Here is a 27997-nt window from a genome sequence, read left to right as displayed (position 1 = left end):
CGCGGGGCGGGGGAAGGGCCCGGCGGGGCCCGGGCCGGGAGCGGCGATCGGGACCGGGAATATCCCGGGGAGGCGATATCCCGGTGAGTGCGGACCGGGGGGCGATATCCCGGTGAGTGCGGACCGGGGGGCGATATCCCGGTGAGTACGGACCGGGGAGTAGCCCGGGGAGGCGATATCCCGGTGAGTGCGGACCGGGGGGGCGATATCCTCGGAGTGCGGACCGGGGAATATCCTGGGGAGTAGGGACTGGGGGTGGATATCCCGCTGTCCCGGTGGGTGCGGACAGGGGGGGATATCCCGCTGTCCCGGGGAGTACGGACCGGGGCGGGGGATATCTCGCTGTCCCGGTGGGTGCGGACAGGGGGGGATATCCCGCTGTCCCGGGGAGGTTTTCCCGGCGCTCCCGCGGGCGGGACGCGGTGCCGGGACACGGGGGGGAGATGGTCCCGGGGAGGGTCCGAGCCCCAGAAGCCCTTGGCTCGGGTGGGGTCTGTGCAGCCCCGCGGAGGGGCCGTGGGCTGTGTGGGGGTCTCCGGTGACCCCATCCCGGGGCAGTGTCCTGCTCAGCCCGGTGTGCCCGGCGGGGAGCGGGCGGGCTCTGCTTGTCAGGGAGCACCCACATTTCCTTCTCCTTGGGACGCAGGAATGTCCGGTGCACTCTCACTGGTGCTTTCGAAAAGGCCCCGTCCAGCTCTTGCCAGTCGGCAGAGAAGGACTCGTCGGGAATGTGAAGGCACACGGAGCCTCTGCTCCCAGGGCCTTTTTTCCGGTTCTGAGCTGCTCAACTTGTCCCTCTGAAACATCTGACTTAGCGTTTTGCCTTATGTCACCTTATGCCACCTTATGATGGCAGCACTCTGCACAAGTACCTCTTTTCCAGTGTTTTCATTAAAAGCATAGTATAAATGTTCTGGAAAAGAGCAGAAAGTTGTCTGTGATGCTTTGGGGTAAAATCTTGTGAAAATGAGCTAGAGCAAAACAGCTGTAACTGTTGCCTCTCTGTGTGCGTGTTCTGGAAATTACACATAATTAGTGTAAAGTTGCTTAAAACCTTTCATGCAGTCAGCAAAGATTGTATTTCTGTACTTAAATACTTGTCGAATTGTGTTTCTGGGAGTAAATAGGCCAAGATTTGGTAATGTGGGAGGTAGCTGTGTGTATTACAGTGCACTGTGTGAGCACAAACACAATTTGATTGGAAATTAATTATTATAGTGTATTTCCTTATAGGGAAAAGTCATGAAGGTGTTTTACTTTCAAGGTGGCAAATCAGGGAAGCAAAAGTTAGCATTGCATGTCATTTACTCTTTTATTCTTATTTTCACTTTTATAATGCATTTCACATTGTTCTGCCAAGTAGTTTGAGGCCAAGCTGAAGAGTGAGAAGTCCTAGTTGGCCTTAGTATGCTCACATAACAAGAGCTTGTACATTATATTCTACTCCTAATACTTGCTGTGTTTCTTCCAAGGGAACATTCATGTTCTCCAAAAATCTGACTTGAAGGGGTAGTGGAAGCTTACAAAAAAATAAAAGGATTTGCAAAGGATTTGTCTCAAGTGCTATAAAACTCCTGTTAGAAATGAAGCAGAATGTTTTCAATATGTACTTTTTTTTCCCCATGCAGTTTGTATAGAAATAAATTCCCTGAGAGCAATTTCCATTGTCTGCTGACCAAGCAAGGCTTGTTAGAGTCTTGAGCAACATGAAATACAGCCTGTTTAGAGAGTCACATAGCTCTGACATTTATTACAGATGCACAGTTTCTCTCTCAGTGATTAAGCCTCGTATATCCATGAGAGTATCCAGAATATCTCCTATCTAGTCATGCTTTCAAATGGCTCTGTTTGCCCATGAATCCTATAAAATCTTGTTCTGTGTTGGATGCCATCTTCTGGAGCACTTTTTAAGTCCAAGTGTGAGATGATGCAGCTTTTTCCTTTCTTGCTGCCCTTTGCTCTTTTGCACAGGTCCCTGCAGACCTTTAGGAACAGGCACCTTTTTTCCATTTAAAGTAAGTAGTAATTTAGCTTTCTGCTGCCATTAATATAGTGAGCTAAGTAGCACTTGGCTATTTGGAAATTTAATAAAATCCAAAGGCTGTAATTAAACCTGACAGATTCTGTTTCTGGTGTTTGTGTGATATTTACCTCTAAGTTTCAGCAGCTATAAATTACATATAAAAATATAAAATCTAATTATATACAGAGAACTTTGGGGGAAGCTGGTGCTGTACACTTAGAAGCGTGGTGTCCTTCCCCATTCTGTGTCCCTGCTGATCCCAGAACAGAACACTGTGCTGCCTGGGTTAGCTCGGATGTGAGAAACACCAAAGTGTTTTTTGTGGGGTTCAGTGGGACTCTGCAGTTTTACCAGTGTTGTAACTTCCTCTTTGCGTTGCCTCTTTATGTTTTTAATTTTTTTTTATAGTGTGGGTTTATGAATTACTTACCTCTGACTTCATCAAACTTATTTGCTTCAGATATTTTACTTACAGTGACTGCTGTTAGCAAAAAATATTGAGATGAATATGAGTGTCTCAGTCACCTTGTGCTTTTTCACTGTTGAAATTTCCTTTCCGTAGGAAGAAATTGCTGTTGGAAGTAGAAATTACTTCTTTCAATTGCTTCATTCTTCGTAGAAACACTAGCTGACTTTCTTCAAGAAAATGAAACTAAATACAGAGCTGTTAAATTGTCAGGGGAACTGCCATTCCTTTGTGTTGTCAAATCCTAAAATGCTTTACTAGTTGATGGTTAAGGTGTTTTATAGATGATCCAATGCCTTGCTTAAGATAGAACCTTTATTTTTCTCTAAAAGACATGTAATCCATAACTTAGCTTCTAACTTAAAAGGATATATCCATGATAACTTTAAATTTATTTATTAGCAGTCATTTGCCTTGAAGTCAGTAGTTGAGACCTTTGGTCAACTTTTAAAATACTTCTCAGCACCTGCAAAGCTTTTCAGGTGTTGAAGAAGTTTGTTGGCTGTTTCAGCTGCATCTGCCAGAACCATAACTGTCCTTTGTAGGATGGGGTTCTGTTTTAAGATAATGAATATATATATATATGTATAAAAAATGGAGTGAGGAATCACACAGATGGAGTGATGGATGGCAAGAGTGAGGACACAGCGTGTTCCAAGTTCAAGCAATTGCTGTGGTATCCATGGATTGCTGCACAGTCTCATGCAGATCTTTTGACTTCTACATCTGCTTTAATGTGAACTTGGTAAACTAGGATTAAATTCTTATTATTCATACACCTCTTGTGTGCATCTAGTTATGATTTATTGGTGCAGCAGATATTTTTCAGTCTGCTTAGTTATGAATTTTCTTAATTTCATGCTGTCAGGAGGAGGAAATATGACAAAAATATTCCTTTCAAGTTTCAGCTGAAGTATTTTTTCCAGGAAGCATTTGTGAGGGAGGCAGAGCATTAGAAATGGAATGGAATATGACAAGGTACTGCCTCAGCTGTAAGCATGTATTTAACTGCTTGTCCTGGGCATTTTGTAAGGGGAGGAGGAAGGATGTGTGTATTTTTAGAGTCACTGTTAAACCCTATACTTTGTTCCGAGGACAAGATTTCTTTGAAGCGTCGGGAGCACTGGAAATTCAGGCAATGTAGTCTTCAGAAATTTCATTAAGGCTGTACAGAAAACTGAGATTGTTGATGAGCTGGTTCTTAATTCAGTGTTAATAATATAATGTGACTGATGTGAAGAGGCAGTAATGCTCTCAAATGGCTTATTTAGATTTGGACACGTCTCATTTTTTAGAGAACAGCCTGTTTTTAAAATTAATATAAAAATTGTTAGCAACTTTCAAAAATGTCAATAAAAGTCCTTTTTTGTCGTATTCCCTGCCAGCAGAGAGCTGTGAGTGATGCACATGTCACAGACAGCCAGGGTGTTTCTGAACTGAAAGTCAGAGAACAAAAAGAAGAGACAGCTTGGTCCAACAGAGGAATTCTGTTGGTGGAAGTTCTGAATTCAATCCTGGTATTCTGGGGCCTCGAGGGGTAAAAAAGGAAAATGAGATTTGCCTTTTTTTCTTTCCTTATGTCTTTATGCTTTTTGCATGTTTGAATTGCAGTATCTTCCAGGACAGGGTATTCTCTGCCGAGTTTATGAATGAACAGCAGAAGGGCAAGGAAGCAGACTGAGAAAATGGAGGAAATACTTTGTGCATACAAACTATGATAATAATAGATAGGGAAGAAGTGTAATGTTATTTTCATGTATGTAAGCAGCTGGGTTTTTAATGTGTTGGTGGGCATTTGGTAGCAGTGCTGATGGTGAATGTAATCTCTTTAACAGTGCTGGTTCACCAGCCACAGGCTGCTGTTACTTCCTCATAGGACCTCAAAAAAAACTTTAACACAGTATCCTAGTTTCTGTAAAAATGAATATTTTTATCCTGTAGTTTGCCAAAGAACAGGCAAGTCAGCAGGCTCTGCCTTAGAGCTGTTTCCCGGTTCTAAAGCAGCGTCTTGCCAACCTTTGATTGTTTTAGGTAGCAACTCACAGTTACAGTATTTCCTTATTTTTGTTTTCCAAATACTGTAATTGTGCAAGTTGTCAGGGCAGTTCAAGTTGATCATGTACCTGAAATGCTTTTAAACTCATGTCTGTCCAAAGCTGACTAGAGGACAGGCTGTCTCTGTCTATGACAGTCTATTGTGTCTCATTTTAGTTAGTCCTGTGTGCCTGGTTGTGTTCACAAAGTGCTCTCTAAGTCAAGTACTTCTTGCAACTTTATTTGCACTTCAGGCTTGTGGGAATATTCAGTTTCTCCCAGACTGTGGAGTTACAATGATGTCTTTGTTTGCTCTGTGTGGACTGAGCATTCCTTAGGGAAGAACTGAGGTAATCAGGGAGGATCACATTTCAACATGACATGAAAGCAAGTATTTTCTTGGGTGACTTACAGAGGTTTTTAAGTACCTCCAAGTGTGCAGATGAGTCTGAGAAAGGACCTGCTATATGAAATTTGCTTAAAATACACTCTTCTGCTGATTGATAATTCTTGTGTGTCGAGTGACAATTTTGTATTTCTGTAATGGGTGAATATTTACATACAAACATTTGTGTGTGTGTGAGAAGTGAGATCTGTAATAACTCTTCAGATGTACTTGTCTTATTTCTGTTCTTAGCAGGGTTGAGATGTATTTCATCTATTGAAAAAGTCACTAATTCCCAGTTTTATACTGTCTTTGCTCCTTGTTTATTAAGTTTCAACATTTAGTTTTGTGCATCAGGGAGGTAAAACCTGTTTCTATGATGAAACTTCTTGTGTTCTTACATGGTTTGTAACACAACTCAAAGTGAAACCAGAAACTCCCAGACCTTCTGTAAGAGGGAACAGCTTGGAAATGTCACCAAGGAGCAAGAAAACTAATTTTACTCAACATTGTTGATGTAATTTAGTTTTCCAAGATAGGTCTTCAAGATAAGAAAAATGAGTTAAGCAGGTCTTAACTTCAGCTCTTCAATTAGGCATCACATTTTGCTGTTGCTTCCATTGCAGCCAGACATTAACTGTGATCATTTTCAACTTCTCTGTCATTGGAAAAATAATGCAAATTTTCAAAATGCTAAGAAAAAAAATCTGAAAATCATTTCTTTTGCCTTCTTTCTCCCTCAGTCACTAAACAGTTTATTCATTTGGCAAAAGGAGTCCTTTGCATTAGCTGTTATTTCTACAAATTAATTTCATTTAGGTTCAGTAATTTTTTCTGGGCATGTTTTTATGAGAAAAAATAATAATGATACTCTTCAGAGTATCTTTCTGTACAGCTTTGCTCATATTTTAGTGTCTACTAGAGTTACATGTGGCTAAGTATGACATTTGTTAAATCACAGAGTCATGGAATGGTTTGGGTTGGAAGGGACCTTAAAACTCATCTTGTTCCAACCCCTGCCATGGGGACACCTTCCACTACATCCCTGTTTTCATTTCAGTCTTTGTGAAATGATTTAAGAACTAATGTCTTACTTGTTTTTAGCCAACAGCAATGAGAAGACTGGAGTAGAAATTCACAATGGAGGCCAAATCCGTGGTCATCGGTGTGGAGGGGATGACCTGCAATTCCTGTGTTCAGACCATTGAGCAGCATGTTGGGAAGATGAATGGAATCCATAACATTAAAGTAAGTGATACTGTCACTGTTTCTTACAAAGCTTTGTTCTTATATGAGAAACCATGATAAGATTTCGCACCAAGGGAGGCAAATAATGTGAGAAGAGTATATTCTGAATGTTTCGGGGGAAGCTGATGCGGGAGATCCATTAGTGTAGTTCTGGTATATAAGAGAAAGCAAGTGCTTACTTTCCTGCAGTGGGACCTAAGTCATTATCTGTTGCTCTTAATTAATTTTCTGCTTTACAGTTAATTCAGTATTGTGGAGTAAAGGGAAAAAAAAGTAAAAAAAGGCAAGGACAATAAACTTTAAAATAAAATAAAGCAAAAGCCCTAGAACTTGCACTGGTGAAAAAAAGGGAGCTGTCCTTGTCCCTTATACTGCACAAATGTCAGTATTTGCTCAAAAGCCTACAGGCCTTTTCTGTCCAGCTGATGGTGCACGGAGGTCACTTGCACAGGCTCAAACATGCTTGTGGGCTTGAGGTGTCCAGTTAATTGTGGGGTAGTTGACTCACCGTGAAAAAAAAACTGTTCTGTTGTGATCCGTGAAATGAGAGTAGCAGGAAATCCGGATAACATAGGAAAGTCTTGACAGGTCTTAGAAGTTTCCTTTCCTTTGTACTGTCCATGAGGAAATGAGAGAAAGGGCAGCAGAACTGTAATCTTGAACTGCTCACGGACCTTAAGGTTTGCCCTAATCCAGGTTTCCTTGACCTATCTTGGTTTTAACTTTTTTTCTTAGCTCGGAGGAGAGATCAGTATTTTGTTAGTATTTTTTTTGTCATGGGCAAAACAATGGACTGTAGAGTATTCCAGAGTGAGCTGATTATCCCTACACGGTACATAATTTTACAGTAGATTTATTGATGGAAACAATTTAAAAGCTGGGAGATTGCTGTTAATTTTGTGACCCAATCTGTGGTAGAAAGAACAGTCTTATCAGTATCAGCAACAGAAAACTGCAAAGTTTAATTACTGAGTATGTATGTTCTGAAAACATGCCATAGCATTGCATGGTGGTTGATTTTACTCCAAAGAAAGCACTATCTTCCTGGTTTCATCAAAAGTTAATTTCTATTTTAGTAGAAATAGAAATGCCTTTGACAAATAGTTTTCTCACAGGACTGGGCACATTATCTTAGTTTGGGCTGCATGTGATCATTACCTGTAGCTGGTTTTGAAGGGTTCATTGTGGTGCCCTTTCCCTGCAGAGGCAAAAGATGCACTGGTTCAGTGCAGTTTCCTTTTGCCTGAAGTAGATGTTCCTGTACACACGTGGAAATTTTGGTGAAGAGCAGCAATATTTACAAGACACATAATTTTTCATCTTCCTTCAGCTGTAGTGGAGCTTTACTGTGGGTCTGTGCTCTGCCTCCAGGACCTTGGAGCATCTCTGGGCGTGGTGAGATCAGTCACTGGATGTCTGCTGGCATGGAGTCACAGGAAGGCTAAAAGCAGCCTGTAAAATACCCCCAGATAACTGGATTTCAGAATCCCCACTTTCTCCTTTTTCTAGCAAAAAATGTAATCTCGTCAGCCTTGTGTTTTCTCGGCTATTTCTGAGAATATACAGTTGACTTCAGATAGAAGAGGGAGGAGAGATTCAAGACAATGTGCATCCCATACTGTCTTTTACGTAAGGAATGAAGCAGATTTTTAGAAGGACAATATTAAGAGTTTTATGTTTAGATTTTAAGGTAAATACCTTATCCCAAAGCTGAACACTGTTTCAAAAACTGTATTACAAAAATGTAGTCTGAGTAGAACAGGACTCTAAGAAACATTAAGAGGACATATTTAGTAATTATCCTCTTTATAGCATCAGAGCTATGGTTCAGTCAGATCATTTGACTCAGAAAATTCTCTGAGAACAGTAAAACAGGATTTTATTTAGTAATTATGAATAAGGTCAGCAAGGGGTGGGAATGTTAGATGGCTAATACAGACAAACAGCTGCTCTTTGATTATTTTGCCTCCAACTGCAATGAAACCAATAAATGTCCATGTTGCTAATTCTACAAGGGCCCATAACTGGGACAGAAATGAGGAGAGGTGGTTCTTAAAATGATTTAACTGGTCTAATTTAATCATGACTGTGATGTTTAGGCTGTACCTCTGCCCAGAGGAAAGACAGAATTGAATTGGTAATGTGTGTTGGGCCTCTGGCAGGCTTCCTTTTTTCCTTTTGGAAACTGCAATTATTATATTTGATTTATCATCCCTTGGGAGAAAATTAAGTTGAGGATATTTGTACCATCTAATGGGAAAGGTTAATACCAAATCAGGACATCTCTGGATCACCAAAATGTACAGAGAGAGGAAAACCAGCTTCTTTAATGTTTGTCATATATCAGATTTCCAAACTGAATTTTGTTCAGTGAAGTCTGATGCAGGTTTGTGCTCACAGCAAGTTACCAGCCTGTGCCTCCCATGCCTGGAAATACTGGGCTCCTTCCACTGCTACTTAAAGCTGTGGTTTTTTTCAAAGACTGTTTGCTTCCATCCTTGTAGCCTGAGGGTAATTACTGCTAACTGCATTAGAATTACTGTTAACTGATCTGAATTTTTGCTGTGGGCTCTTTTGGGTTCATCATCATAATTCAGGAGAATTTGGCTCTGGAAGTTTCATTAAACGCGTTGGTGCTGTCTGGATGTCATGAGTAAAAGTGGCCAGACAGACTTGGAAAGGATTCTGAAACTGGGAGTAAGGAAGGGGTGGGATCTCTTCTTTCCAGCCCGGCTGTTGCACGGAAGTCACTCAGTGGTGGCTGCTGGGATGGCTTTGCTCCTCAAGGTGAGGAGTGAGGGATGAAGTTATACTGGACAAGTGTTACTAATATTTGCAAGTAAAAGCAATTTCTAGTCCCATGCAGTATTAGTAACTCTTTGTATTGCAGTTTGCTAAATTGTTGTGTTTATTGCCTCCCAAGGTCTCTCTGGAGGATAAGAATGCTGCCATCATTTATGACTCCAAGCTCCAGACTCCAGGGACACTGCAGGAAGCCATCTATGACATGGGATTTGATGCTACACTGGCTGATTCAAACCCACAACCTGTTATACCTGACACTATTTTCCTTACCATCCCTCCCCAGTCAGCCCTAACACCCAGACAGATCTGTACCACGCTGCTGAAGAACAAAGGGATCCTGGATGTGAAAGTCTCCTCTGACCAAAAAACTGCAGTGGTGACTTTCATTTCTTCCATCATAAATGGCAAACAGGTTATCCAGATGGTCCCAGGAGTAGATTTAAATGTCTCTGCAGCAGAGGTGGCCCCTGGAAGTTGGGAAGATCCCGTCTGGTCTCAGGCGAGCAGTGCTGTGCTGCGCCTGAAAGTGGACGGGATGACCTGTCACTCCTGCACCAGCACCATCGAGGGCAGGCTTGGAAAGCTGCAAGGAATTCAGCGGGTTAGAGGTGAAACCTTAGTGTATCTTCATGTCATTTGGCCATGCTGTTCTTTGATGGCATCGTGGAGATGCCTTGTGTTTACGTGAGAGAGCTGAGTGTGTGACTGTTTGTGGTACTGGCTATTTAGTTACACGTTTAATTTGAACTAGAAGTGAAGAAATGGGCCCAAATGGTGGGGAGGCTGTTGCTGTTACATGTGTGACAGTATTCAGTGGTTGCTTTGTATCTCGGTTGGGAGCAGTTGTGCCCCATAACTTTATTACCAGTTACAGAAATCTCTAATACAAGATGTCGTTTTTATGTTTTAATTAATATTAATTTATCTTTTCTGTTAAATTAAAAATTTGTATTGTCATGTATATAATTGTATCTAAAAGGCAAGATCAACTTATCTGTATAATTAGCTTTGGCATTAATGTATTGCCACAGAACCTAATAAAAGGGTGAATTTAATAAGTACCGATGCCATTTGTGAAAGTCCTGGGGAAAGAGCAAAAAATTGAGGAAAAGAGGAGTTGAAAATTATTGTAGTACTAGACAAAAAAATGGTTGAAGAACTAACTTTTGGTATTTGCCAAACAAATGAAATCTCCTTTCTGTTGCATTTGCTTTTATGACCACTTAAAGTGTTCTTGGAAAGCCTTGACAAGACCTGTTGATGTGCTCGTTATGTTTAGGGCAGTAACACACACTTTTGTTCATTTATTTTATTGGTTAATTTATTTTATTGGTTAAATTTCAGTGTCTCTGGACAATCAGGAAGCTGTTGTTATCTACCAGCCTCACCTAATTACAGCAGAAGAAATAAAACATCAAATTGAAGAAGCGGGTTTCGCAGCATCCTTCAAAAAGCAGCCCAGAGCCCTGAAGCTCAGTGCCATTGACCTGGAGAGGCTGAGGAATGCTCAGCCCAAAGGCTCTGAGCCAGCACAGAGGGAAAACTCCAGTGGGACTGGGACCAGGACAGTTGTGTTCAGAGTCGATGGGATGCACTGCAATTCCTGCGTCCTCAACATCCAGGGCGCTGTGTCAGCACTCCCGGCAGTAACAGAGGTCGTTGTTTCCTTAGAGAAGAAATCTGCTGTTATAAACTATAACCCAAACTTCATTAGCATAGACAGGCTGAGGAAAGCCATAGAGGCCGTGTCTCCTGAGACGTTCAAAGTCAGCCTTCCTGAGGAGTGTGAAAACCTGGCACTTTTCCCCCCGCTGGCGTCTCCCCTGAACTCTCACGCAGCTCTGAAGGATCCCAGCCAGCCACTTACTCAAGTTGTCGTGATCAATATTGAGGGGATGACCTGTAGCTCTTGTGTGCAGTCCATCGAGGGAGTCATATCCCAAAAGCCAGGTGTGAAATCCATCCATGTCTCTCTCTCAAATGGAAACGGGACTATAGAATATGACCCGCTGCAAACAAGCCCAGAAGACCTGCGGTCCTCAATAGAGGACATGGGATTCGATGCCTCTTTTCCAGGTAATAACATATTAAACTTTTAAATTCAAAAGGATTGTCCAGTTTTTTTAGCCTTTGGTACGACCCAAGATGAAATTCAGCAGCTGACACGCACTCTGTGCTTGCCAAGCTTTCTGTCTTCTCTGCCAGTGAGATAATTAGAGATATGTGCACAGCCCTTAATACATCAGATTAATTAAAATAATCGAGATGCCTGGAAATATAAATGTCAGATAAATATTGATGTTCAGTGTTCCTATTTGCTGCTTTATAATATTCATGGCATGAATATGGAATTGTAGCTTTGCTAGCTGTGAAGAATATTATGGATTGCTGTGCTGAAGTTTCTTTAATGCTGAACTATCTAAGTCTTGACTCCTGTGGACTAACTAATGAAGGGAGATTCAACCAGGCTCAGGCATGACTGAGGAGTGACAAGAGTCTGAAGAGAGTGGACATCACTCAGAATGTTAAAATGATGATGCTGTGGGAGAACCCTGGTCAGCAGCTCAGCACCAACCACCCACTTGCTCACTTCCCCATGGTGGGAGGGGGAAGAGAAGGGTATAAGAGGAAAACTTTGTGGATTAGATAAAGATAAGTTTAATAGGTGAAGCAAAAGTTGCCCCTGCAAGCAAAGCAAGGAATTAGTTAATTACTTCCCGTGGGCAGGCAGATGTTTGTCCATCCTTGTGGGTTGGCTGTCCTAGCTGTGCCTCTCCCAGATTCTCACCCCCACCTCCAGCAATATGAAGAGAGGCTTCCTGAGGGAACAGGGAAGCTCCACTTGTTGATTCAGTAAGATTAAAATCAGTAAATACAGTACATGAGCTATTTTATGGCAATAACTGAAGAAGTGGCTGGGTGTTCCTTTTGTGCTGCTCCTGCACAAACACAGCATTCCCTGGGTTGCTGTAAGGAGCAGATGTCTCTAGTTCCAGAGCCCTTCTCTAAGGTCAAAATCACCGACTTTGCTTATGAAACATGCACTTGCTTACAGATTCAGCTTTGTGCTCCAGGTAAAGTCAATAAAATTGTGTGTAAAACTAAGGTTGCAATGCAGACATTCCACTTACAGCCTAGAGAAGAGGACAAAGGATGTGCAACAGAACAAAGACAGTGAGGAAAGGCGAAAGGAAAACCAGTAGCAAAACAGTGAGTTAATCAGTGGCCCAACCCTTTGTCTTGTTTTCTGTTGCTGACTCTGAATCCCCAGACAGGTGGGTGGGTCTGACTGACAGGGCACATACAATTTCCATTTTCAGTGTAAGTGCAGAGCAGTCTGTAATGCCAGCTCACACCTCATTGCAATGGCTGCTCCTGAGGTCATGAACTGCAATCTCCTTTCCAGCAAAGGCAGAACTGCCTGTGACCAAAGCTCAGCCCTCACCTGAAGCACAGCTGGACTCTCACAAACCTGAGCCATCCTCCAAAGTGCCCCCAGCCCACCTCGGGAGGCAGGAGACAAAGACCATCTCCAAGTGCTATGTCCAGGTCACAGGAATGACATGTGCTTCATGTGTAGCCAACATCGAGAGGAATTTGAGAAGGGAAGATGGTAAGATGTGTGTCAGTGTGAGCTGCTACATTTCTGTTTGTTTTGGAGAATCCATCTGGCTTTTGCACAGCATTTTTATGGCTGGGTTGTCAGGAGAAGGACATGGCAGGTGTTCCAGGTGTGAGAACAGCCTGCTCACCTCTGGCCCAGGGGATGGGAACAGGGTCGTTCTTGCTGCTTTATGGACATGCTGGCCAGGGACTGCCCTTACAAAAACAGCACCTGAGTGCTCCAAAGAGTGTAGGGATCAAATATGGATCCTTTTGAAAGGAAAACAAATCTTTCCTACTGGAGGGAGGTGCCCAGGTGTGCAGCTGAAAGGCAGAAACAACTGTGTGTGTGCTGGGGAGAGAGTTATTAGAGGGGGACAGTATTAGTGTGGATTAAAGAGACACAAGTTAATTTTAGCTCTGGCAGTCAGGGCATGCCTGTCTGTCTGATTATATTTGCAGGAACAAACGGCTGCATGACTGTGACGTAGCAAACAGTCATTAATGCAGACTGTGTTTAATTATTGTAATGAAGGTAGATGTGTTCCAGGTTAACCTGGATTTTAATTTTTTCATCCTAGAAAATGGATGAATCTAAATCCTTTCAGTGTGCAATAGGATTGACTGTTAGATCTGCCCTTTCTCGTGCATGTTCTCCCTTGAAGAAAAGGCTTCTAGAAGTAGTAAATGCAGATGAGAAAAAGATATAGCACTGTATTTTAGAAGAACTACTTTGGAGTAAAAATAGATAATCTTTTCATATAGCATGGACAGAATGTTTGTAATTAGACTGTTAGAAACATGCCACTCATGGGGAGCAGCAATGCCTTCATCAGTCACACCTACACTGAGGTGCTGTGGTTGTGTTGTTGGTGTATCTTCCAAAAATGAACATGTTTTTCTTGATTGGCAATATGGTACCTTTCCCAATTTCAAATTGTGTCGTGCCCTCCTGTTACCGTAAGTGCAGGATTTTTCCTAAAACTGATCTGCTGCTCACACATTTTGTTTCCCAGGAATACATTCGATCCTTGTTGCCCTCATGGCGGGAAAGGCAGAAGTGAGGTATAATCCTGCTGTCACACACCCTTCAGCTATTGCAGAGCTCATTCGGGAGCTGGGGTTTGGAGCCACCGTGATGGAAAACTGTGGTGAAGGAGATGGAATTCTGGAACTTGTTGTAAGTTAGTAATTAAACCCTGACACCCTCGGCTTCTGCTACTTTTATCTACTGGATGCGCTTGTGCAAGTGTTCCACTTCCTGAAGTTTAACCATATAATAGAGCTTAATTCACAAAAAAATTAAAATATAAGAGTACCTCAGGTATGTATCACAAATGGTATCTGGTCCTGCAAACTCTTCTGGCTCACTACTACTACACTGAAGTCAGAGAAATATTCCTGTATTTTTCTGATTACTCTGCTTATTGCCAGAATTTACTTTTTGAAGGTGAGTCTGGCTCTGTGTACCCAGCTCTGAGCTTGAAGAGCCATCAGAGCCTTAGTAGGGCTTAATAACCTTGTCTCTATGCTCTACTTCCTCTAGGAGGGTTGGATGGGCCCCTGAGCAACACGATTTTTGGGAGGCATCCCTGCCCATGGCAGCAGGTTGGAACTAAATGGTCTTTAAGATCCCTTCCAACCCAAACTATTGTGATTCTATAGTTCATCCTTAGCTGGAGCTCCATCTCACTGCTTCAAACCCCAGAACAAAGCAATAAATAAGGAAGGATAGTCATAAGGACTTTTCCTGCTTTTTAGGATGCATTTACCAGATAAGCTGTGGTTTTGATAACAGGAAGGAACCTTTGTTTTTCAGGTGAGAGGGATGACATGTGCTTCTTGTGTGCACAAGATAGAATCCACCCTCATGAAGACTAATGGTGTTTTATACTGCTCAGTGGCTCTTGCAACCAACAAAGCACACATCAAATATGACCCTGAGGCTGTTGGTCCTCGAGATGTTATACAAGTGATAAAGGTGAGAGTCATTCAGGTGCCAAGTCTCATAAAATATCCAGCATCCTTTGAAGAGTTACACACCCCAGAAACAGAAGGGAAGGCTATTAAAGCAAAAAAATAGGTCTGTCTTCTTCCATCTGCGTTCTTCTTAGTGCAGGTTTTTGTAACTAGTACATGTGTTCTGGCTCAGAAATGCTCTGTTACAACTTTACCTAAAACCTTTAAACAGCAATACTATAAAAAATAGGCTATGGTAGAGTTGGAGATACCAGCTATAGGTTTGTAGAAAAATAAATCACATTTATTTAAAAATTAATACTGTAGCAGCTGAGAGGTGAAATATGTTTCTTAGCTTTCTCCCTCCATTTCTCTATGTCTGTGCTTCAGGAAAAACCATTTTGGAAAGCCACATTTTAGAAAAGCATTTTATTCTAGAAAGGTTGATTTTTACAACAAATTGCTTTTCTCTCTTTACAAGGTAGCTAAACAATAGTAACTATTGTATCAGAAATGTTAATAAAATAAATCAAAGATAAGGCTGGCACCATACCAGTAATCTGGCAATAACTGACCACAAAGTGTATTTTAAAACTGACTGTTCTCTTTTTTATTATGCTTTTTTTTCCTTAGGATTTAGGTTTCACTACTTCCTTAGTCAAAAAGGATAGATCTGCCAGTCATCTGGATCACAAACAGGAAATCAGACAGTAAGTATTCCTAAACATATTTAGATTCTGTAAATATCTTTGATTCTTCTTTTTTAATCTCCCATAAATCTATGGGGGTTTTTTGTGACTGTCCAGAGTTGCTGGTTAAAAAGTTCTCCAGCACCTGACTGCAATACAAGTTGTTTTTCTTCTTTCTCTTTTTAAATCCAAAGGTGGAAAAGGTCTTTTGTCGTGAGCTTTGTTTTCTGTATCCCTGTCATGGGGCTGATGATTTACATGATGGTGATGAACAGTCATCCTTCGGATGCTCACACACATCACAACATGAGCAGCCAGGAGAGGGAGGCCTCTCACTCCTCCATGGTCCTGGATTACCAGCTCCTGCCAGGATTGTCTGTTATGAATTTTCTGTCATTTTTGCTCTGTGTCCCTGTACAGGTAAGTGGGATTATGACAACTCCTGGTTTGTTTGGTTTAAACACTCAAACTGGAAGACTATGAAGTAAATTTGAAAAGTGAGTATAATGCTGATGCAAAACGCTTTTGAGGTTGTTATGTGCTTTTGTTGTTGCCAAAATAATTGTTGCTAGAGACTGTCCTGGGCAGGGCAGTCAGTGCCCAGGGGTTGAGCACCCAAAAAGCACCTGAGGCAGCTACTGAGCCACACCAGTGGACACGGGGAGGAGGTGGGAGTGCCTGAGAGTGATGTGGAGATCACAGCCCTTGGCTAGAGCTGGGATTTTGCTCAGGAAGAGATGGTGAAGGCAGATAACACAGATCACACGTGTCTCCCTCTCATGGAAATGCTGCTGTGTGTGTTACGAGTGTGTGTAAAATACACTCTGTTGCAGGTGTTTGGAGGGTGGCACTTCTACATCCAGGCGTACAGGGCACTGAAACACAGCACTGCAAACATGGATGTGCTCGTTGTGTTGGCCACCTCCATTGCCTTCCTCTACTCCTTCGTTATTCTCCTGGTGGCAATGGCTGAGAAAGCAAAAGTAAACCCTGTCACGTTCTTTGACACCCCCCCGATGCTGTTCGTGTTCATCTCGCTGGGCCGGTGGCTGGAGCACGTGGCAAAGGTAAGGAACATAAAAATCCGTGATAGCTACAAGCTGCAAGACTAGGAATCATTTCAGAATGTCATGTATATTTAAAAAATGTCCCGTGAAGAAGCTTTGTTAGGTTCTTTTAACCTTCTTTGCTGTAAAATCATCTTTAGTAACTGAACTAGTAAAAACATGAAATGACTTATTATCAGTCTGTGTTTTCTTAACAGGGTAAATTGCAACACATGCAGTTGTCATTTACCCAGCTTTTTTTTTTTTTTTCAATAGTATAGTCAGAAAAATATGAAAATTATTATTCTAGGGTAAAACCTCAGAAGCCCTGGCAAGACTAATTTCATTACAAGCTACTGAAGCTACTATTGTTACCTTGGGCCCTGATAACGTTCTTTTAAGGTATCTTGCTTTGTCATTTGCTTTTTCTGTTGTTCCTTTTTTTGCTGTTAATATGCCTAATTCACAGATAAATGTTACCATTCGATAGAACCATGAAGCAAATAACTTCAGATTTTCTGGCAGATAAAAATGTTAAAATGCAGAAGAATTAACACTGCTCTAATTTAGTTTATTGACTTACTGCTGATTTTTGCTGTGATAAGACAATTAGTGGATTTTCTTAACTGGATAGTAAATAAAATTATGATAAAAGTCATAGTCTTCTTTAAAATGGCCTTTTTTCTGTTTTGATTTTTGTATGCATTAACTGTGTCAAGCAGTGGGATTGTGCTTTGTGTGTAGTGACAGCTCCTGTTGCACTGGGTCACTTCAGTTACATCTCTTACTAAAGAACATTTCCATCATTCCAGTGAAGAGCAAGTCGATGTTGAGCTGGTTCAACGGGGTGACATTGTCAAAGTGGTCCCAGGAGGCAAATTCCCAGTGGATGGTCGTGTTATTGAAGGACACTCCATGGTAGATGAATCTCTCATCACAGGTGAGCATTTGCTTTCTGCAAATGTAAAAACGTTCTCCTGTAGACAAATGTGAAGAAGGGAAGGTGGAGCTGATGTTCTCGCTCTCATGAGGAGATGGTGGCTGTTACAAAGGTCTGTTTTTCAGCACTCTGCTGTTGCCCTTCCCTCAGGTGAGGCCATGCCTGTGACTAAGAAGCCTGGGAACACAGTCATTGCAGGGTCCATCAACCAGAACGGGTCCCTGCTCATCGCCGCGACCCACGTCGGGGCTGACACCACTCTGTCCCAGATTGTTAAACTCGTGGAGGAGGCCCAGACCTCAAAGGTAGAGTGTTGTCAAATTCACATTAGACAGCAGCACACCACATCACTTGAGGAGTGGCTGAGTTTGTTTAGATTTGAATTGCATAATGAAGGTTCTTGCTGATTAAGGACTTTGATACAGGCTCGTGTGCCAAACCTCATCCTTTTATAAAGTCAATCTCTAATTATAAACTGTGGCAAGCCAAGTGTGCTGCAGCAGCTGTGACTGTGTCTGGCACAGAAGGGAGTCACCATGATGCTGCTGAGTGACCTGTTTCTCCTTCCCAGGCTCCCATCCAGCAATTTGCAGACAAACTTAGTGGCTACTTTGTTCCTTTTATTGTGGCTGTCTCTGTGGTTACCCTTCTTGCCTGGATTATAATTGGGTTTGTAGATTTTGGAATAGTGGAAAAATACTTTCTGGTAAGTAAATTTCCTTAAACACCTTCTGAAATATTTAATAAATAGCCTTACAATTCTGTTAGACTGCAGTGGTTCCCTTTCTGAATTGTCCTTGCAGGCAGTTGCTGACTATTATTGTTCTTGTTATTACAGTTTTACATTATGTATTTTTTTGCACTGTATCACTCCTACATTTATACTTAAAGAAAGAATCCACAGTAATTAATCAAATCCTGGAAGTTAGTATTAAAAAAAAAAGTTAATTAAAAAAATTTCCCACCATCCATCCCTTCTCTGTGGAGAAAAGAGGTCCCTTATGTCACGAGCTCCAAGTCTGCATCCCACTCTGTTAGCAGAGCTCTAGGTGAATTCATATTGGGAATCATGGAATTCATCTTCATTACAGATGCCAGAGGAGGGTCAGGATCCCAGCCTGGACTTTAGGGTTGCTTGGATCACAGGTCTCTTGGTTCAAGACTACTTCTGATTAGAATTTTTTTACTTTCAGGAAAGCAATCTTCATGTAATATCTGGTTGTGGTTTTTTCTTTACTGTATTGATACAGTATCTTTTATTACATTAGAGGGTGAAAGTTATGGCATGGGGTACCTTGTTTAGGAAAATGTCCTATAAATGAAACAGTCATGGGTATATGCAGTATAGAACAGAACTTAGTAGTGAATTTACTCATTACTCTGAGCTATTTTATAATTTGCCCGTGCTTCAGTTTTAATATTAATACTTTAGCTGATAAATTTGCAGGTTTTTCCAACACCCAGGGCAATGTGCAGTTGGATGTGTTGTCTCATTGTCCAGCTTCCCCTCTGAGCAGACTCCGTCCCCCCGCAGGGTTACAGCGAGAGCCTCTCCTCGGCAGAGGTGATCGTCCGCTTCGCCTTCCAGGCCTCCATCACGGTGCTGTGCATCGCCTGCCCCTGCTCCCTGGGCCTGGCCACCCCCACCGCCGTCATGGTGGGCACGGGCGTGGGGGCCCAGAACGGCATCCTCATCAAGGGGGGGGAGCCCCTGGAGATGGCACACAAGGTGAGGGGGGCACTGCTGCGGGGGCCGCCCAGCCCGGGCCTGCCGGTGTTTGCCAGCTGCTGCTGGAGCAGGCTGTGGAATATCCCCGGGTGGCAGGTGTTACTCGCCTGTCGTTGGGTACCTGTCGGTAGGTCTTGGTCCGTGGGGGAAGAAAGACACACGACACACAACAGGGTGATGAGACAGAGAGATGTCTGCCTGCTCAGCGTAGCGGGCAGCTTTTGTTGAGATCGCTCCCTTCAACTTCCTCACGCGTACAATATGAACATATTCTTGCAAAAACATTTAGGCATGCAGCACCTGCACTCAGCCAGACAGCTTTCACCTTGTGCTCTTTATAACTCAAGGCTGTGTCCATGGGAACTATCTAATTAGCTTTACTGCTCTCATGGAAAACGGCCCAACACTTTGTAATATTCCAAACCCCTCAAGCTTCAATTGTGGGGCTGCGACTTCACCCCACACTCACCCCAGAAAAAGGGGAGGGGGTAACCCAGGTTCTTATCAATAATTCCCCTGGGGTGGATTAGAGTGAAACGACACCGAATAATCGGTGTGTGAAAACATATATAGGTAGGGTTTATTTTAACAATTTTGTTTGAACAGGTATGTCAGCATTTTGGGTGTTGTCATCTATATTATCTATCATAGGGATAACCCCTGGGGGGAAAATGCATAAGGGAGAGAAAGGAAAGAGAGGATAAGGGTAAGGGAGAGTAAGGGAAAGAAAAGCTGAGAGTGGAAAGCTGTCTATAGTCACCGCCCAGGGGGTCCAGCGATGGAACTTGGGAGTTGCAGCTTCCAGGTCTGTCAGCTGAAGTGATGGCCTTGATCCGTTGGGGGTGGGGAGGGAAGCCCCCACATTCAAAGAAGTTATGAGTTACTATATCCTTGGTTGGTGTCACAGGCCATGCCAGGAGCCTCCAACATCTCCTGGGTCTGTGCTGAGTTCCCGTGAGGGCTCTGGCAAAAGGGTTTTTCCTGCCTTTCAAGATTGGCGGGGGAGGGGGGGAATGGGCTTTGATGGGCCGTCAGAGGTATAATGCAAAAGTCCTGCAGAAGCCTGCAAAAGTCCCTTGGCAATCTTAGAATGCATAAATCATGAACTGTTTCAATCTCTGAAAGCAGAGACCCCCGGGATTGTTCTGTGCACATCACCGGTGTCAGTCCTGTCAGCAGGTTTCTCTAAAAGAGGTGGTTTCCTGAGGAGTCTGTACCTTAAAGTTTGTTTCACTGAAAAAAATCTTCCTGTTGTGCTGCAGGTGAAGGTGGTTGTGTTTGACAAAACGGGGACCATCACCCACGGGACTCCAGAAGTGATGCAGGTGAAGTTTCTGGTGGAGGGTAACCAACTACCTTGTCACAAAATGCTGGCAATTGTGGGGACTGCAGAGAGTAACAGTGAGCACCCCCTCGGAGCAGCAATAACCAAGTACTGCAAAAAGGTGAGTTAGTTACACAGGGGAAGAGCAGATTGTGTTACAGAAGAACCACTCTTGCAGTACTTCATAAATAACACCACACTATCTGTACATATGAAGTACTTACTGTATTTATTTGGGAAATCTGAAAATTGTGGGACCACATAAAGCACTTCATGCCATATTAGATGGGTACTCAAAGTTAGATTTTGATGATTCCTCCTGTTTGTTCGAGTGCACTTTATTTTGTGGGCTTTGTAAATAGAACATGCTTTTATATATGTTTAAAAACCTCCTCTGTTTTCATCCTTTTTCTCTAGGAGCTGGACTTGGAAACCCTTGGAACATGTACAGATTTTCAGGTAGTTCCAGGCTGTGGCATTAGTTGTAAAGTCACCAATATTGAAGCATTGCTCTACAGGAAAAATAGAATGGTTGAAGAAAACAACATTAAAAATGCAACTCTCGTGAAAATTGAGGAAAATACAGATGAATCGGTGCAGCCTGCTTTGATTATTGATGCTGAGCTACCAAGTAAGTTAATTCTGGCTTAGAGGATAAAATGAAGAATTTTTGCTTTTGTGCCTCTAGGATCCTCAAGAGTAAGGTCACTTATTTTTGTCCCGAAGAACTGGGCTGGCATCAAGGCACACATTATTTAGTTGGTCATTAGTTTATTTTGTGCTCACACGTCACTCCAAATGTTTAAATTAAATACAATTTCAAGTTACATATTGAATATGGGGCTGGAGTTCTCTGTCAGCTCTCTCTAGTTTTACTTTACTTTGTCCCAGGTTACCACTTGCTTGCCAAAATTATGTACATTTGCACAACTGAGTGATTTTTCACTCATTGTTAGATCTCTTTCAACTGCATTGGGCTGTTACACAGATATTAGAAGGGCTGAGAGGGGGACTTGGTCCTTTATTGTTGTTTGACCTGGGATTTTTGGTCCTCTGACATGGTGACTACCCAGCACTGAAGAACTGTTGGTGTCTCTCTCATCAAGAACACATGAGGAGTTCAGGAGGGCAGGAATTATTAAGAAAGACTGTTTCTGTTTGAATTCTCTGCGGTGCTATTTCACTGCACGCCGGGAGAACACGGATGGGATTAGCTGAAGGGGAGCTCCCTGGTTAATCCATATGATGGTAGGACTGTGTGTTCTTCCTTCAGCTACCATGACTTCTCAGAAATACTCTGTTCTCATTGGGAACCGGGAGTGGATGACCAGGAACGGGCTCCTTGTGAGGAGTGAGGTTGACAAAGCCATGATGGAGCACGAGCGGAGGGGCCGCACGGCCGTTCTGGCAGCTGTGGATGGTGAGTGTGGTGCTGCTGCTTCGTTCTGAGCTTGATTTGTCACTAAATACCATGTGAAATATCCCATAAATAAGAATTATTAACTAGTGATGTAATGGCAGTTATACCTGAAGTAGAATAATGGGATGAAAAGAGATCATTAACTAGTTTTGCAGCACTTTCCTATGAGAAAGACCTTGTCATGCCTTTCTTAGCTGACAGGAGAGTTGGACATGAGCATAGAATTCAAAGAGAGCAAAGGGGAAGAGAGGAGAGAAAAGGTGGGGGTTTTTTTTGTTCTGGTTGGATAGTCAATGGTCTGTATTGCTTTAAACTTTGCTGCCCTGATACCTGTTCTCATTCTGCTTTTTATTGTCAATATTACTGGTTTTGGAACTGGTCTTACTGGGGGGAAAAAAGTTACTGTTTTGTTTCCTTCTGAAGCAGTAAACATCTTCATTAGAAACACTTTCCTTCTGGTTTTAGGAGTGCTGTGTGGCTTGATAGCTATTGCTGATACTGTGAAGCCAGAGGCTGAGCTGGCAGTCTACACTTTGAAGAGCATGGGGTTAGAAGTTGTCCTCATGACTGGTGACAACAGCAAAACAGCCCGATCCATTGCCTCTCAGGTGAGCTGCTGCTCCTGTGTCTGGCTTTGAAGCTGGGCTCATTGTGGCACTTGATACTGCTGGTGGCTGGCATAGAACTGGTCTGTTGTGAAAGATGGCAAGGTAAAAAAATTTGGAATAAGGAGGAAATGCAAGGAGCCTTTTTGAATGAACCCATCCACTGTGATGGGTTTTGTCTTTAGCTCAAGGGTTCACGGGTTTCACCCTTCCCAGTCACATTATTCCAGGCAGAAGCTTTAAGAGGTGCTAGAGGAGCTGCCACACAGTCGTGTCCTTTCTCTCTCTTCAGGTTGGCATCACCAAAGTGTTCGCAGAGGTTCTTCCCTCCCACAAAGTGGCCAAAGTGAAGCAGCTCCAGGACGAGGGGAAGCGGGTGGCGATGGTGGGGGACGGGATCAACGACTCCCCGGCCCTCGCCATGGCCAACGTGGGCATCGCCATCGGCACCGGCACCGACGTGGCCATCGAGGCAGCTGACGTGGTTCTCATCAGGGTGAGAGAGAAAAGTGCTTGGTTGAAGTGAGCTGACAGGAGGGGTTGGATGTGCTGAATGATGCAGATCTCCCCTGAGGTGTACAGCCTCCATAAACCAGGAGAACTGGAGCAGAGCTTGTTTCCATCGTGTCTGTTCAGTGTGATGGTGATTATCCTGTGAAGGGAACTCCCCAGTCTTCTGGCTACTGCGCCTTTTGGGGTAATTAAAGTTTGAGAATGGGCAAAACAGGAAACAGTGACCTAATCTTTGGCAAACATAAATTGTATTTGTCCCACAGCACCTCCAGGTTTACAGTCACGAGGTTACCTATCAACAACACCTGGGCAGAGACTGTGGTCAGTGTTTAGAGCTGCACTGGGAGGTGCTGTGTACATTACTTGGATTATGATGACATCTGGAATAAGACTGGCACTGACTGTATGGGCTCTGCAGACAGACTAGAGCAGCCTACAGAGTACTGACTACAGTCTGTGACACCTGGTGTGTGGGACTTAGCTTTAAAACAGGAGTATAAAGACACTACATGGGGGCCTTTCTTTCTCTCTGACTTCTCCAATAAACATAACTTGCAGGATGACTTGATGGATGTGGTAGCAAGCATAGATTTATCAAGGAAAACTGTGAAGAGGATCCGGATCAACTTTGTCTTTGCTCTGATTTATAATCTCATTGGAGTTCCCATAGCTGCAGGTATGTGACTGTCTCCCTGCACTAAGAAGATTGGGCCCAGTGAGTAGCAGATTGCAGTGATTTACTGCTGTGGGGGAGAGTTTCCATTTTCTTTGCTTCTGGCTGTTGGTAAGGGCAGAGGTCTCTGCCTGGGCACGTTGCCGTGGGTATTTGTGAGCTGTCCTCCTCCCACACTGTGGCCACTCTGGATATGCTCAACACATCAAAATAGCTTCGAGATAAAAGGTTTATTGAACGAGCCTGACCTTGTGAACAAGCAGTTTACTGCAGGGTGGGCAGGACATTTCTCCTCTGAGTTTTAGAGTGTGCAGGTGACATACCCAGGTGTGAATTCACCTGAAGTTCCGGTTGAGATAGAACACAAATCCTTGTGTATTAAATATTTGTCGTTTAAATTAAAATCCTATTTATTAACACATTGAGATGCAACTAAAACTAGGCAGTCTGTGTGAAATTTTAGGTGTTAATACATGAATAATGGAGTGTTCCTGCTCTGAACTTTTTGTTGTTTGCTTTTTCTAGGTGTCTTCCTGCCCATTGGGTTGGTTTTGCAGCCCTGGATGGGATCTGCAGCAATGGCTGCCTCCTCTGTCTCTGTTGTGCTTTCTTCTTTGCTGTTAAAGATGTGAGTTGGGACAGATTCGAAGCTTGGATCTTTCACTTAGAGTGGCAGAAGATAAGGGTGGGACTATGAGAGATTTCAAAGCCTTTGGAAGAACAGTTCAGGCAGGTCTGTTTAGCAGGCAGTAGTGCTTAAAAATGTCATTTCTAACTTGAAGAGGGATGTACAAATCAGAAGCGTGTTCAGAATGAAAATTCCTTATGGCCTTTGTGGATTTGTGAGAAACGTTATCAGTCAAATTATAAATGGCTCTGGCTTGGGCACAGTCATACACATAGGCAGGTTTTATCTGTATTTCAGTGTACTTCACTTCAACCTGAGAGGTGTTTGTTATATTTTGTTTCTTCCTTCCCTAGGTACCAGAAACCAAGATCTGAGAAACTGGAGTTCAGGGCCCGTGGCCAAATGAGGCACAAGAGCCCGTCAGAGATCAGTGTCCACGTTGGCATTGATGAGGCTGGGCCTGGCTCCCCCAAGCTGAGCCTGATGGATCGAATCCTGCACTACAGCAGAGCCTCCATAAACTCTCTGTTCTCAGACAAGCGCTCCGTGAACAGCATCGGCCTCAACGAGCCAGACAAGCACTCGCTGCTGGTGGGGGATTTTGGAGAGGATGATGACACGGCCTTGTGAGAGCCTTGAACCCACTAGGGCAAAACAAAGAAAAACACCTGGAACAAAAGGAAAACACAACCAAAACAGCTGTCTGAGGTCTGTGCATGTACTGATCCCTCTGGAGGTCTTTCTTCTTCAGTGTAGAGGTACTTTTTGCAGTGACTTTCCGGAGTATTTTTTGTTGGGTTTTTTTTTTAATCTAGACTTACCAAAAAATCTGGTGCATAGCTGTTGATGCTGACAAACAGGGCTGTGTTCCCATTCCATGAAGCTTGCAGTATAGCATTTATTTTGGCAAATTGTCAAAATACAACTAAGGTAACCAAGGAACCAGAACAATATTTCCCAGCCTTATACCAGGCTGCTTTATGCATAGTTGAGTTCAGTACTGTGTTGAAAAAGTGTGAATTACTGCATCTGCAAAGTCTGGAGGCTCTGTTTGCAGAGAGATGTGCCTTACTTCAGAACTTCCTGAACCCCTCTCGTTTCCATAGCCTGCCTTCTGCCAGAAGTGGTTCCTCTCAAATGCCTTTTCATTTTGTAAACATCTGGCTTCAGCTTTTCACCCTCTGAGCTTCAGCTGATCTCCCCGTGTGATCCGGGTTCCTGCACGGCACAGACAGAGAGCTTTGGGGTCACACCCACACTGAGCTCTGCACCTCGTGCCCTGGGACACTCCTGCTACTGACACTGCTTGAAGGTTGGCTGGGTTGGGAGGTTTGTTCATTCCCAGCCTCTCCTAAGCCAAAAACTTCTGCGACATGTGAATGCAATATCAGGGTGATGTGGCATTAGCCAAAGTGTTCAGATTTAGGAAGGCAGTGTAGTTACTGCTCACCACCAGTGGCTGCTGGCACTCCGTAAATGAATCAGGAGAGTTTGTCACACAGACTACCTTTAAAATCTTTACAGTTCAGTCTTTCCTTCTAAAGATAAATGTCTGTGTACCAGGAATGGTTCAGAATCCCTCCATGGGTTCATGCAAACCCCCTTTGCTTGCACTGTTCAGATCCAGGCTTTGTGAATTGAGACAGTCCTCGTTTGCTACTGAACTGCAATATCAAAATGCAGGTTTTGATCATGAAATCATTAATACTTAAAATACTCTTGGTGAGAAAAGAGGTGTTCATCACCCAGTAGCTGGTTACCTGTTGGTTACTCCCCGAGCCTGCTGCTGGGGTGGCTGTTGGCAGCAATTCCTGGGATCAGAAAAGTTGGATTTCATTAGGAAGTACAACCCGTGGTGTAAACATGTACCAGTCGTGCTTGTGGAGGAGAAATACTCGGTTCAGTTTGGCATGTGATAAAGACATCTCTGTAATGTTCTGGTTCTTAACTTGAAGCCTGATGTCAGGGCATAGATTGTGTGTGTAAAAAGTCATGAGGAAACAGCTTTTGCGTTTTATCTGAGAAAAGCCCTGCTGTGTGAGAGCAGAAGAGCTGTACTGTGGCTGTTATCAGTAAATCAGTGTACTCACATTGCAGTGAGGAGAACAACATCATGTGTTGCTTCTGCTAGTTTAAGAAACAAAATATTTCTGTTGCAGGATTTTTGATTTTTAATATTTCTAATGAAAACAGAGTATTTTTAAAAATTAGATTATAGCTGTATGTAATAGGTAGTGTTGTTACATGCTGAGATACATCACTGCAGAGCCATTCCATGAGGTGTTCTCACTTTGCAGCAGCAGAGCTGTTCTTACAAAGCAGATTGTTACCCGACAGCTGTTTAATCATGTTATGATGGGTTTTAGTGCTTCACAGTCATGCAAACTGTTTCCAGGGATTCAGTTTCCTTGTTTATCCACCCTCCTTCTCGGTGTTGTTCTTGGCACAGTTCTGCAGGTGAAAGGGAAGTGTTTAGCTGGTTTTGATTGTGCTGTGGGTGGTCTCAGTCACTGCTCCTGGCGGGAGTTTCAGGGCTCCAGGTGCTGGTTGTGGAGTGGATGGCATAGAAATGACACATCAGGCTCTTCCTGCTGGAAATGGGGAGGTGGTTCAGGGCTAAATTCCTGGTTGGTAGATAAAGCAGCATGAAGAACTTGTTAAACTCTTTCCAAGTATATTTTTAGAGCACTTTGCCTCTTGTTCAAATTGTACGTAGGTGAATGTTTACAGCAGACTGCTGCCTTTATCTCCAACTTTGTCCCAACACAGATGTTTTTCCATGTTTACCATTTTCTGTGAAACTCAGTGTTTGATCCTGTTACAACAAAATAAGGCTCCTTTTCCAAACCAGGATACCTAATGATGTGCAGAGATGATTATCAGGGAAAAAGGAGCAGTAAATGCTGGCTGGGAGGGATGTGAGAGCAGCTTGTAGGGACAGCCAGAGGACCAGACCCTGGGGAGAGGAAATAACTGAGCCCGAGGATGGATGGGGACAAGGTGGTTGTGATAAATTCAGCCCAGATCTTTGAAAGCAGGTTGTCTGTCCAACACTCCCCAGAGGTGTGCTAATGACTTCCACAATGTTTATCTTGTGATTAAAATATTACATAAGGTGCTTTATGTTGAAAAACCAAAATGTCTTTCAGTTTGAATGTACAGTGCAAATGGAATAATGTGGGAGCTAAATGTAAATGTTTTAATATGTAAATAGGTTTATTCCTGTTGTAGACAGTTTGGATTCAGAAATTTAAAATATCACTTGGAAACACACAGTTACAAACAAAATTGTATTACTCCTTTGTCTATTTTATTGTTTTCTGTGTCTATTTATAAAACCTGTGCTCTATTTAATAAAAAAGTATATTTGCTCCAGGTTTTAAAAGTTGCTCTTTGGATCTTACCAAACTTATTTAAACTTCTAGGAGTTCAAAACACTTGAAATTTTATACCAAAAAAAAGAAGGTGAAGTTGACAACACAATTGAAGCAAGCAAACATTTTTATTTATTAAAAACTATGCCTATTTTTTTGCTTAGAACTTCCAACAAAATGTTTTAAACTTGAGAATTTTTTTATTCAATTTTGCTACGAAGAATGGAGAAGTGAATGCTGGTGTGGAGTGTTAATGCAGGGCTGTTACAGTTCTTTGCATCTAGAAACATTTTCTCATGCTTTCTATTCTTTTAAGACTGTGCCTCCATCATTATAATGGCAATTACAAGTCATGTAATAAAAATGTGACTGAAGGCTGTTTTAAATCATGTTCTGTGATCTCTTTTAAGTATTTTTTGCTTGGTCAGCACAAGGCCAAGGGTTGGGGTTTGTGTGTGTTTCCAGCCCTGCTTAAACACAGCCTTAAGCAAACACTGAGCCTGCATGGAACTGTAGGGCTGGGAGGGAGTGGT

At 42.8% G+C, this 27997-nt stretch overlaps 1 protein-coding gene across 8 annotated transcripts; it reads left to right on the top strand.

Moving 5' to 3' along the window:
• Positions 1-3: 3 nt before the first annotated feature.
• ATP7A (ATPase copper transporting alpha) lies at positions 4-27850 on the top strand. Of its 8 annotated transcripts, none has more exons than XM_017816522.1 (23): positions 4-83; positions 6013-6156; positions 9080-9569; positions 10306-11037; positions 12368-12574; positions 13581-13744; positions 14384-14545; positions 15157-15233; positions 15407-15632; positions 16046-16279; positions 16569-16660; positions 17071-17198; positions 17349-17503; positions 17770-17904; positions 18733-18927; positions 20190-20372; positions 20669-20882; positions 21525-21671; positions 22137-22279; positions 22569-22772; positions 23348-23465; positions 23988-24090; positions 24444-27850. In XM_017816522.1, exons 2-23 carry the CDS (start codon positions 6049-6051, stop codon positions 24718-24720), a joined length of 4494 nt encoding a protein of 1497 aa, XP_017672011.1. In that variant the 5' UTR covers positions 4-83; positions 6013-6048; the 3' UTR covers positions 24721-27850. The 8 variants fall into 8 exon arrangements, with proteins under 8 accessions (XP_017672011.1, XP_017672020.1, XP_017672041.1 ...); XM_017816531.1 differs by having other exon boundaries at positions 11-112; XM_017816552.1 differs by having other exon boundaries at positions 17-141; positions 6020-6156.
• Positions 27851-27997: the final 147 nt, after the last annotated feature.

This window comes from Lepidothrix coronata, unplaced genomic scaffold (assembly GCF_001604755.1).
Source record: "Lepidothrix coronata isolate B3197 unplaced genomic scaffold, Lepidothrix_coronata-1.0 Scaffold2, whole genome shotgun sequence".
In the NCBI taxonomy this organism is placed as follows: Eukaryota; Metazoa; Chordata; class Aves; order Passeriformes; family Pipridae; genus Lepidothrix; species Lepidothrix coronata.
Note: the sequence above shows the minus strand (reverse complement) of the source record. Positions and strands in the feature narration are given on the sequence as shown.